We start from the raw sequence: 12,903 nt of genomic DNA on the forward strand, positions 1-12,903 counted from the left end.
ACGTGGCTGCCATCACTCCACATGAAATCTGGCATGTACTAGGAAACTCATCAGCCGAACAAAAAACCTGTGTATTTCTGGGTGGATTACGATATTTGCAGTTTACACAAGTGACGTATACTGAATTATTACGGAAAAAGCTCCAGTATTACACATTATTATTCAAACCAGTTTATTTTTGTCCGATTGCAGAGAACAGCCGCAGCGGCGGAGCCCTTGCGCGTTTCGGTCTCCGCCGCCACTGAAGGAAATCACGGCTGCTGCCGCCCCCCGGCCTCAAGCTTTCGCCGCCTCTTGCACAAGCTGCAAACGGAGCCTTGCAAAGGGCGACCAGCGCGAGCGCACCCCGCCCTGCGCAGGGCCCGGCCGGCCCGCGCGGGGAGCAGAGGCACCCCGGGAACCCCGGGCACGCCGCGCTCCCCGCAGCCCCCTCCCGCCGAGCGACCCCTCGCGCCGCTGCCGCGCGGCCGCTGCCAGCCCGCTGTGGGGGTGTGTGTGTCGGGGGGGGGGGGGGGGTAGAGCCGCGGCCCTGCCCCGCTGCAGCCGTTAGCCCACGTGACGCCGGGCGGCTGGCGCGCGGCGGACGCGCTGCAGGGAGGAAGGGGTAAGCGGGCGGGAGCGGCGGGAGGGGCGACGGAAGCCGGGCGGGCCCAGAGCGCGGGGAGGCGGTGGGGGGAGCCCCTGGCGGGGCGAGCGGGTGGCGGGGGAAGGAGGGGGGAACGCGGATCGCAGCGGGGGAGGGCGCGGGGCCGGGCGTGAGGACAGGGAGCTGGGGCGCGGGGGGGGGGGGGGTAAGGGGGAGGGCGAGCCACGACACACACCGCGCGGCAAGCCCGTCCGCAAAGCCGCCCACGCTCGCGCCGGGCGCTCTGCCCCGCCCCTCCGCCCCACCCGCGCGAGCCGCCGGCGGCCATTGGTCGGCGCGGGGCAGGGCGGGGCGGGCGGTGTCACTGGGAGGGGGGAGGGCGCGGGGAGAGAGGAGGGGTTGCAGGGCCGATGCCCGCCCGGGGGCGGGGCGGCCTCGGGAGTCGCCCGGTGGGTGGCGATACTCTCGCGGCAGCGTGGCGTCATGCGGGGAGCGCGGGGGTCAGCGCGGGCACGGGCAGCCGGCGGCAGGGCCCGCAGCCGCCCGCCGCGGGCTCGTGCCGGATTGCTCCCTTCGCTCCCCTCGTTTGAATCCGGGAGGTTTCGCAGTGGGAAGGGACTGGGTCGCAAAGCAGAGGCACGGCGGGAGGCGCTGCGCTCGCGCGTCCTGGCTGCGGGCGGTGGGGGGGAGGGGCTCGTGGCCACGGCGGAGGGTGGAAGCGAAGCGCTCTGAACAGCGCTTGCTGGCGTAGGAAGGAGCAAGGCCTTGAGCGTGACTCAGTGGTTGTGCTCCCCGGTTCGCTTGCGTTTTATCTGCAGCTGGGGCTTACGCTATGCTGGGTGCAGTTCATACTGAGTGTGTTTTCCCGCTTTAATAAATTTGTACCAGATCTTGTATGCATCCTGTGAGGACTATGGTTAATGGCTGTTCCCTGCTATCCTGGTGGAGTGGCTTTCCCATTGCCCTACATCCTGGACATCTGAGAGATAAATTCTTATTTTGGTTTATAGTGGCTTCTTTTCCATGTGTGGTACTTGTCCTTCAGTCTGTTCTTAGTTTAATGCTTCTCTGTATGAAGGCCACAATGCTTGAAGCTGGAAAGATTCAGCCAGTTCCTAGACATCTCTCTGGTGTTCTTATCCTTTTTTGAAGAAAATTAATTTTTTTTGGAAATCAGTGAAAAGCTTACATAGAAAAATGGCAGCTGAACACCAAGTAGACTCTAACCTCGTAATATCTTTTAATTAGCCGGTACTCCATTGTGATTTTTTTTTTTTATTTTATCATATCATTGTTGTTCCGTTGAACTGGAATTAATTGAGTACATTGAGATACCAGAAAAGGAGGGAGGTGATCTAGGAAAGCTGCTTTACATCTCTCTAGATGACTTCCTTGTACTAGCACATTTTTGTTTTCTTTTTCTCTCCAAAAACCAAAATAGCAATACTTGTCAACAGAATATGCTTGGAAGACAAAACCTTTCAGGGATTTTCAGGTTAAATAATTTCTCCAGAAGACTTTAGAATTAGACTTGTTTTTTCCAATATGCAGCTTCGTAACTGAATCCCACATGCATTTTGTAAAAGATTTAACATTTTTAACTATGGTGATTGGAAGATTTCAAGGAGTCTTTCATTTCTTCTACTTTTAAAATTATGGATTCTTCTGTGTAACTTGCATTTGGTTACCAAAATAAATTTGGTCCTGGAATTGATGGGAAATAACTATACCCATGGTATAGTAGGGGATGGTATCAAGATCCATGAGAATAGCATTTGAATCATGCTGGACAGTAATTTTAAGATTCAAATGGTTTCGTAGTCACAGTTGGAATTTTGTGTTGTGATCTCTGGAAGCCGGCCAGTGTGCTGCAGCTTCCAGCTACTTCCGGAATACCTGGATCCTGATGCTTGGCTTTTAGTTCAACAGTACATTATTATTTTAAAACAATGTCTCTATACTCCGCATTATCTGCACTGCACGATTTTAAGATCCTTCTGCACCAGTTAAATTTATTTGGAGTTCTACTTAGTGGCCAAATCATACATTTTTTTCTATTAATTGATAAATAAATTTTGGAGGTTTGTCATCTTCACTGAAGGCAAGAATAAATAAATCCTAGTTCCTATGCATTAGAATGCTTTCTCTTAAAAATAAATTTATTTTCACACTTGAAAGTGAGTCGCTGACATTCTAGAACCAAGTTCAGCTGAAAAATATATATTTTAATGTTCATATAATATAAATTATAAAGTTTGGATAAGCTGAACCCCCAAAGTTTTAGTTATCACTGTAAACCCTGTCTCAGTCAGTGCAGAATGCACATGTGTGGTTTTGCAGAAGTCTTTTGTTTGCTTTTCAACTGAAATTATTTAGTCTTTAAAATTGAGAAATAGGATTCTGTTCGTGTATTAGGGGAAAATATCAATTGTAATTTGCTGGAATGTACACTGCAAGTCCTGAACTGCTGGAGAAACCGGATGCTGCCTTGTATGTATAGTGTGCGGCTCGCTCTGTCACAGGGATTTTGTACTTTTAACTGGAGTGTTCCTGAACTGTTATTTAGACTCTTAGGTACATGGGGGAACAGCCCTTGGCTAATCTGTCTCTTGCTTTGTGAAAAAAGTTAGCAGTCGATGCCAGAAATTAATCTGCAAATACTACAATTTTTGCTTTTCTAATGTAGCTATGGATGCTTTTACTGTGCATTTTTCAATAAAGTTTTCAATTATGTGTTCCTCAGAGTATTTGGGATTAGTTGTTTTATTTATTCCTCAGACCTGAGAAGTTTATATGGCAGTTGAAGTTGTCACAAATCCCAGACTCAAAATCAATATGGTGGTGAATGGTTATTACAGAGTACACTGGGTGCGCTCTTAGAAAGTCCCACAGTGACCTCTAATGTTCAAGGATAAAACCTGAGTTGTTAAAATAAAGGAAGTTATTTTCAAAGGCACAATTTTGTGTATTAGTTTGTACATTCAGTTTATTAATACTCCACAGACAGTAGATAGTAAGCAGTTGGTTCATCAGGTCTTACTGCTAGGTTTTCTGGGAATATTGCGTTGGGGAGTCAGTTCTAATTCCCCTGTTTTGAGAAAGTGTGCACAAAGCCTTCTTTACAGTAGTCGCAAAGCTATTTGCTTTTGTAAAGTACACTGAAAATGGAAAATACCTTTCAAATATTAAATACATTCTCTCTATTCTTTCTTTTGGAATTATTTATTCATACAATAATAAATATTATTGTCAGTTTTTATTCTGTCCTTATACACTCAATGCATAGTTGCATTCTTGAAAGATTCTTAACTGAAAAGCTTGTTTATATTTACTCATTTGATTTTCCATTAGGCTAGAAGAAACTCCCCTGTTCCATACTAAACTTATTTGTTCTGAATGCAGAAACTTCTCTAGAAAGAGTTTGTTTCTGACAATATTCATGTTTTGGAGTTGAATACTGATATTCTTAGGCCGCTTATTCAATGTTATATGAATACCTAATGTTATATATTTTGGTTAAAACTGAATATTCCCTTTTTTTTTGGTTTTGCCTAAGTTTGATTCTGGATAACCACAACTAATATGACAGTTTCATGGTGCTTGAAAGAATCATTGGCGAGATAAATGTGCAAATGAATTAAAAATCAGAGGTTATGCTATTGTTTACTGTAAACATAATCTACAAATTCAGTGAGTTTAGAAGCAACACCTCATTTACACAGTCTGCTCAGGACCAAAACATAGCAGCAGCTGGTAGTTGTTTGCAAAGGGCACTTCAAATCAATTTATAAAATTAACTTTGCATGCATTGAATCTTTAAGCTGAAGGGCAACACAGAACTTTCAGTTGCAAGAAGCTAAATACGTGTGATATTGTTCACCTGTGTTCCAAAATTGATCTAGTTTAGTACTTTATGTACAATGTATGTGAATGAGTATTAGTTTCTTTGAAGATACAGAAACAAGAGTGAAAACAATTATTGTATCTTTTCTGTTAGGACAACTGGTACTCTGCCAGTCACCTGGGCATAGTACTTGAAGACTTTACATTACATGTACTGCTCTGGAAAGATCTAATTTATAACAATTACTGACCTTTTTTTGTATCGCAATGCCCATAGAAAAGTGATGGTATGACTGTTCTTTTTCTCAGTTGCTTACATGCATGAAACAAAATCCGGAATAACTTGTCAGAACTGAGGGGTGACTGATTACTCTCGGTTCTGAACTAGTTGTTACTTTAATTGCTGAGAGTAACTTTCACCTACAGTTACGTTTTCTTATGCTTTTGCTTTGTATTTTGAGAGTGAATTATTTTGTCTGGAAATATGCAGTTGTCTATGAAGGTAAAATTCATGTCCTTGAGACATTAAATACGTTGGTAAGAATAAGCAATATGAATTTCTTTCCAGTCACAACCAACATGTGGATTGAGCCTTTGTATGTGGGATGGATCCCAGTGATGGGATGTAGTAATATTAGCTTAAAAGAAGAATTGGTTCTACATTAAACCATTCAGGGTTTTTTTTTTTCAAGTAATAAGTCTGTGACAGATGAGGTTGCTGATTGTTGTGGTTTAAGCTTTTTTGTTTTGATGTGGTTTGTAAGCTGAAGGTCCACTGTGTTGATCTATTTTTGTCTGCTTCTGGGAACTTCTGTGTATGATACAGCTCTGAGAAGATTACAAAACTGGATTTTTATTGTTGCTGTTCTGAATTGTGGTATACTGGAAAATATTCTGCATATTTTGTAGTGATGGGAGCTCTTACATGGAAACTGTAATTGTTTTAATTAAAACTAGGGCATAAGAAAATGGTATATAACAGAGTTGATGCTAACAAAATCTGCTGCTTTATATTCAAAACAAGTAAAACATTGAGGTATCAGGACAAAATGACTAACCTAGGAGAAACAGAAGAGCGGAGCATACCTGTGTGGCTACTGAAAATGCTGATGAGGCTAGGATTTGCTGCTTCAGTAATACAACAGTCATTTCCATCATCTGTGGTGTTTCCAAACTCGTGACAGAGCGGTGTTTTGTAATGACTCTGCTGGGGAATACAGAGAGATTAGTATGATGGAGGAATATTGTGAGGAAAACTTGTGTGTAGTGTATAAGTACATTAATGGAACAGAAATTTCACCATAATGGTGAAATAATACCAGGATGGGCTTGTGTTTAATGAAGGGTAAATAAGAGCTCATTCTGGAACTAGACAGTATTTTTAAATAAAAACTTACATGGACTAATCTGATTCTTCTGTGACAGCCATCACCACCATATCTATGTGCATCAGCCTATGCTTGGGAAATTTGTATGAATTAAATTAGCCTACTAAAAAGTCTGTGTAGTTGCACCCTTACAAAAAATTACTGTAATGTAATAGTTACGGAAATGTATAGCTAAAGTGGGAAGTGAGGGTCAGGCTGCATGGCAGGAGTTCGCTCTGGCCTTGTATCATGACAGATCGGTGAAAAGGCCCATGTTAAAAAGATCACACAGATCCTTATGCTGAGCAGCATCCTGTTCATCACAGTTGTTAGACCAGGTATAACCTTGTCTGCAAGTTGTTCCAGTCTTACTTAAAAGCTTTTGTGCTCAATTTTATATTTCATAGGGTGCAACAGAATTGGGCTCATTCATGGGTTTTGGTATTTTCTGTTACGAAAGCCTTCCTTATTTTCAAACCATATATACGTGAATTCTAGTGCGATGGCATTGATTTATAGAAAAATGCATATTGTGATTGACTGGTAAGTTGGGTATTTCAAAGTATTATGGAACTGTATATAATATAGTAACTGATTTCTGATCTAGATCAAATAGGTAATTTCAAACTAACATAGCAGTCTTGGCTGGGTAGTTGTTTTGCATGTAGGTTGTAATTCCCTCCTTCCTGTTCCCTCACGTGCCTTCTTGTAGAAGCACATAAGGGGCCCTTTTATTTCCTTTGTGGATGACTGCTAATGCCTTGTTTTTACAGCTATTTTTCCTATCATACTTCTGCGGGTAATTTTTAAGTACCTAGATTTGCAAATATATTGTAACCTGGGGCTTTCTCGATGTTACTTGATGGGTTTCTGCAGGCTGTTTGATAAACAGTGTCTTCTAATGTGCAAGCAAGTGTAAGAAAAAATAAACATTTTATACATAGAGAGCTATCTAAATAGCATCTCTGCTCCATATGTTGTAGTACCCACGAGAGGCTCATTATAATCCCTGGACCTTTTGTGCACCAAATACTTCAGTCCAGATAATGCTGTGCTCCATCTGCCTTAATCTCTGAGCTGCACAATGTGAAATTCTTAATGCTTTGACCTGCTATATGCTAGCATTTTTGATCTTGGATTTTTCTTGTCTGTGCTGCCATTTCAAACAAGTTTTCAAGGTTGTTGCTTTGAAGATTATCAATTCTATTGAATTATTCTGTGGTTTTTTTTTCCCCTAAACCAAGGATAATTTATAAATGCTGATAAGTGTATGCATCTCTAAATTATTTTTACTATGTTTTATGTGTTTGATTTTGTTGCGCCATCTTTTAAGTGTTGTGATTTGTTGATTTTATTCAAGGTGTCACTGACTGGGCAGAGATCCAGAAATATGTGGTGGTGAAATTATTTTTTTCAGCAAAAGATCGTTTGCTTGCTCCACTGACATACATTTAAACCTGCTGTATATTTAGCTGCCAACATAAAACAGGCATAGCACTGGATTTCAGAATTTTACTCTGGAAATGTAATGCTTTTAAAATCTACAGGTACTTTAGAAATCTTTTAAATTTTATATACCAGAGAGCTCTACTCAGTATCATTAAACATTGATATTTCACAGAGATCTTATTTTTAGAAAGCACTCGAACCAACTGTTACTTACTGATTTACTACTTGGATGAATTTTCAATTTTTAAGTAGTATATATGATTACCATCTTTTATTATTTATGTATTAGGAAATTGTGTTATGCCTTTCAAACTTGTTAGCATATCTTTATATACCTATGAAATAAGTAGCTTCTTGTCCTTAACATTTTTGTTAGCTGTTACTGTCCAACACTTCTTCAGATTCTATGTAGTTAGATTTAACACTGTTAAAAAGTTGACTATCTGTTCTGGAGGGTATTCTTCATTAAAAGATAAGTAAAACATAATGTAAAGGAGCATTAGAAATAAATTTGTAACCTCAGATTCTAAAAATAAAGTAGATTAGAGACTTGGAAATAATACCTAATTTCAACCTTGTTAAGTTTTGTAATTCACTTTGAATGTTGGACATAAAAATTTTTATAAATAAATGATAGGTACATGTGAGAACTATGCATTTTTTAATGAACCCGTTCGTTAATTTGATACAGAAAAATATAAATAAAAGATAATAGATATATATCTAATATAAATATAAAATAAATGTAAACTAGGAAAATTCTATATTATAAATATAAATGTAAAATCTATAATATAGAGAAAAATATATCAAATTGAAATATTGGAAAGTTATGGCATATTCCCTTCAGTAGTCTTCACAAATTTTCTCAAACTGAACATGTTTTCTAAGAAAATAGTTAATTAGGTTACACTGAGGTTATAAAATATAATGTCTAAGAGCAGAACATTATCTCCAGGAATGATAACTATCAAATGTTTTCTTTGTTTTGAAACAAATACTCCAGACAGAAAATTATTTGTTTTTAAAAAAAATGGTAAGGGTCTTCGTTGTGTCTACCCTTTACTACCCTAAATTCTTACTTGCAACTGCTGTAAATGCTTATAATTACTTTTTTCCCTTCTTTTCTCCTGAGATCACTTAAATATAAGAGAAGAAATCACCACACATTTTAATCAAACAGTATTTATCAGTTGAGGATTATCCATTCATGTGTACGGTTTCTGGTAGAAGGTGTGCTGCGAACTGTCTGCTGCTTACATTCAAGCTCTTCCCCTGTGGCCACGCAAGACAACTTGAAGCCTCTCTTACTGAAAGAGCAATGGGTAACCTTCCTTCTGCCTCCAGCTGGATGATGAACTGTTGTGTCAGCAGTTGCGTGCCAACTCTGTATGTTCATATGCTTATCCTATGGTAAATGCTTGTCTGTGTTTGGAGGGTAAGGCTTATGAAATAGACCTGGCAAAAATGTTCACACTGTTTTGTTATGTGGAAGGACTTAAGGTTATAGACAGATGTTTTTAAGTAGTTGTTCTCAAACTGTTTAAAATGTGTATGCATATGTTCACTATCGTTTGGGAAGAAGGGCTTCTACAGTAATCTACAGGCCTGCTCACTTTGTGTCCTGGGGAAAAGCTGAGGAAAGTTTCAGAATGTAGCATATGACTGGAAATGAAGGATTCATCTTGGTGTGGATGGAAGATAAAACCAGTGAGTGGTTTGATCGGTTGCCTAGTGGAGGGAGGAGGGGAGGAAGGGAGAGAGGGAGGAAGGAAGGAGGAAAAAGGAAGGAAGGAAGGAAAGGAAGGAAGAAAGGAAAAAAATTCAGGGCAAGTAGAGAAGTCCTTCAGCACAAAAGTTGTTGGTGGCTTTGCAAATCGATTGCTTGTAGGGGTGCTGTTGATGTTTTTCCCCTCATCTTTATTCCTACTATGCCTTGTAATGCTGCATGTGTCCAAAAACACAGAAGTAGGACCTGAACTCCCAGCTTTGTCCACAGCTGCTTAATACTCCCAGTGTTGCCTTGGCCAAAAATGGACTGAGGATGTAGCATTTTTGTCTTTACTGGTTTAACGTGGCTGCTAGATTCCATCACTATTAATGAGCTTGTAGTTCCCTGAGCATATGGTTGGTCTCCTGAGGATTGTCTGACCAGTTACTTTTCTTCAGATACTAGATTTTTCTGTAGATACCAGCATGGGGCTTTTGCAAGGAGTTTATAACAAGATCTGTCAGTGGATTTAGTAGAAGAGATAGGGTGAACATTCATGCTTCATTATTAAAGAAAAATAGGTTTGAGGAATTTGAAGAGTAAGTAAATTTGTCTGATTTCTTAGTGTTTTTTTTTAATCTAAATTGATCATATTGTGATACATCTGTCAAGCAATGCCTTACAGCTCAAAGAGTGACTGTAGAGAACATGGTGGATATGTTTGTGGGCAAGGTCTCAAAATTGTGTTTTGAGGTTGACATTGCTGTTAGGGTGGAGGAAATCCGAGATATACCAGATCTCAGAGGAGTAGAATTCCAGCCAGAATACTCAACAGGTGAAATTCAGAATCAATGGGTTGAGAGAAGGGTGTTAAGGTGTATAAAATGGTACAGTGTGTTAAACAGTAGACAAACACCTGATTTTTAGAGATTTTATTTTTGTGTGGAATAAAAGGTAAATCTGTGCCAATGGAGGTGGGTTGGTTCCAATAAGGAGTTCTTAAACAATAAGCTGAAAGTAAAGCATTTCAACATTTGTCTTGAATTGATGAGGGTTTTGATCTGTTTCACAGCCTGTTCCAGATTCTTTGTGAAAGCTGTTGATGCAAATTGAAAATCTTTTAATGAAATGTGCAGAAAGAATATATAATCAAATTACATGCATTAAGTACATTTAGTCTTTTTACTAGCTAAACGTGTGTTATGAACAAGAGTTACAGACTATGGTGAAGTAGTTCCACTTAAAAAAAAAAAAAGTAAAAGGATTTAAAACCTTGTGAACGTGAATGTCACAAGTAGTAATAATCATGTTCCTGACTTTTAGAAGACAAATCTTGTCACTGGAAAGCTATCAATATTTGTAAAGAATTTTAGTGAAGAATATGCTGATGGCTTACTTTGTAGAACTGTGTTTCCTCTCTTAAGTGTAAACCTTTGTGGAATTAAGTAGCAATATCTGTGACAGAAATAATGCTTTCAGTACTATTTCATCAGAGTGATTTGAATTTGTATTTTGCATACAAATAGTTCATCACTTCCATATTTCTGAAAATGCAACAGAGAAAAAAAGATTTCACAATAGCGAAACTCTAAACATTCTGTTGGTAAGAGGATTAAATGAAACTGCATGTATTTATCTTTTCCATTATTTTGGCTGTAAAATAATTGTGTTCTTGAATACAAACACACTGAAAGAATCGAAAGTTCAGGGCACAGTCTGTTCTCTGCTTCTATTACTGTCTGTTGGAGTTAGGATGTGATAGAGGGAGCAGGGACTCCTCAAACTGATCTTGTGCAGGGTCTACCAGGAATTCATTAGGTGGAAACAATGAAACTGCAGTTACATAAAATAGTCTTGTACCTTTGCAGCAATACCTGAGTACTCCGCTTGCTTTTCAGAGGTATAACTAACACAATCAACTTGTCCTTCAGTGTACTTTGTCGGTATTTTTCAAGAATGTTCAGTGGTTCAGGGCTAAATAAATGGATGGGAGATAGCATAATAAATGGTGAGTTGGAGTGGAATAGTCCCATGTGTCATTACTTAGCTGCCTAGCCTGCCAATATGCTTTTAACTTTCTGATGTATTAGTGAACAAAGAGTCATTGTGTTACTGCGTGTCCCTATGATATATGTGGAAAATTTGAATTGATTTTACATGCTTGCAGTTACCACAAGTGTGGAAATAATGCATTTGTGCATTTTTATGTGTGAAAATATTTAATGAAGAAATGGTAATGTGTTGCAAATAGTCAGCTTTCCCTTACATAATATAATCCATCTTTGAGGGTCATGAGTTAGTAATTACCTGTGTAAGGAGAGAAAATTATTTACAGAATTTTAGGATAGGATAGGATAGAATAGAATAGAATAGAGTATTTTAAGTTGGAGGGGACCTACAATGATCATCAAGTCCAACTGCCTGACCAATTCAGGGTTGACCAAAAGTTAAAGCATGTTATTAAGAGCACTGTCTGAATTCCTCTTAAAATCTGGCAGGCTTGGGGCATCAATCATCTCTCTAGGAAGCCTGTTCCAGTGTTTGACCACCTTCTCGGTAAAGAAATGCTTCCTAATGTCCAGTCTAACCTCGCTTGGTACAGCTTTGAGCCATTCCCATGCATCCTATCACTGGATCCCAGGGAGAAGAGATCAGCACCTCCGTCTCCCCTTCCCCTCCTCAGGAAGCTGTAGAGAGCAATGATGGTGCCCCTCAGCCTCCTTTTCTCCAAACTAGACAAGGCCAAAGTCCTCAGCCGCTCCTCACAGGACATGCCTTCCAGCCCTTCTGCCAGCTTTGTTGCCCTCCTCTGGACAGATTTAAGGACCTTCACATCCTTCTTAAATTGCAGTGCCCAGAACTGCACACAGTGTTCAAGGTGAGGCCACACCAGTGCTGAATACAGCGGGATAATCACCTCTCTTGACCGCCTGGCTATGCTGTGTTTGAGGCACCCCAGGATGTGGTTTGGCCTCTTGGCTGCCAAGGCACACTGCTGGCTCCCACTGAGCCTGCTGTCAACCAGCACCTCCAGAGCCTTTTCTGCAGAGCCATTCTCCAGTCACTCTTCTCACAATTTATCCTTGTGCCTGGCATTACTCCAGCCTAGGTGCAGAATCTGACATTTGGACTTGTTAAATTTCATCCCATTAATCATTGCCCAATGCTTCAGTCTATCTAGATCCCTCTGCAGGCCTCTTGTCCCTCAAGAGAGTCAACAGCACCTCCCAGTTTGGTATCATCAGCAAACTTGCTAATGGTGCATTCAATTCCTGTGTCCGAATCATTGATAAATATATTGAACAGAACTGACCCTAGAATTGAACCCTGAGGAACACTGCTGGTGACCAGATTTTGGCTGTAAACTCCAACTGAATTTTTTGCAATTGGTTATTTCATTCTAGTTGATGCGTTTTTTTTTTCAGAAATATATAATTGGATTTTGTCTGGTTGTATCAGTTTGCTTCTTGCTCAGCGGAACTGTTATCATTGAGTCATTTTTATCAAGTAACTCTGCTAGCACAGGATCACAAGAAATGGTAAAATTAGCTAAAGGGTAAATGTCAAGTATCAGGCTCTCTTCTGTGGACTAGACTTTTAAATTCTGATGACGATTTCTGTTCTTTTTCATTCTCATGTACACATTTGGGTTTTTTCACTGCAGCTATTGGGACACCCTAACAGATAATATAATACATTTATTTTTAACTGCTCCTTGTTGAATTGCTACAATTTTTTTGTTACTTAAAATTTGTTTTATAACCACTTTTTTCCAATTTTTTTTCTTATTTTTCAGATTATGGCACAGGCTCAAGGTTTGGGGAAGAAATACATTAAAGCCTTTTTTAAAGGTTTCTTTGTTGCTGTTCCCGTAACGGTGACTTTCCTGGATAGAGTCGCCTGTGTAGCAAGGGTGGAAGGAGCATCAATGCAGGTATTGTTGGAAA

General features: G+C 40.1%; 1 protein-coding gene across 3 annotated transcripts in view; it reads left to right on the top strand.

The window, feature by feature from the left end:
- Positions 1-388: 388 nt before the first annotated feature.
- IMMP2L (inner mitochondrial membrane peptidase subunit 2) overlaps positions 389-12,903 on the top strand; it is a 481,592-nt gene continuing 469,077 nt past the window's right edge. The window contains exons 1-2 of one of the 3 annotated variants that reach the window (XM_064447510.1): positions 389-604; positions 12,753-12,890. In XM_064447510.1, coding sequence (XP_064303580.1) covers positions 12,756-12,890 — 135 coding nt within the window. In that variant the 5' untranslated portion in view covers positions 389-604; positions 12,753-12,755. The remainder of the gene's footprint in view (positions 605-12,752; positions 12,891-12,903) is intronic. The other 2 variants (XM_064447503.1, XM_064447497.1) reach the window with 2 other exon arrangements.

The sequence above is a fragment of the Phalacrocorax carbo genome, chromosome 1 (assembly GCF_963921805.1).
Source record: "Phalacrocorax carbo chromosome 1, bPhaCar2.1, whole genome shotgun sequence".
Lineage (NCBI taxonomy): Eukaryota > Metazoa > Chordata > Aves > Suliformes > Phalacrocoracidae > Phalacrocorax > Phalacrocorax carbo.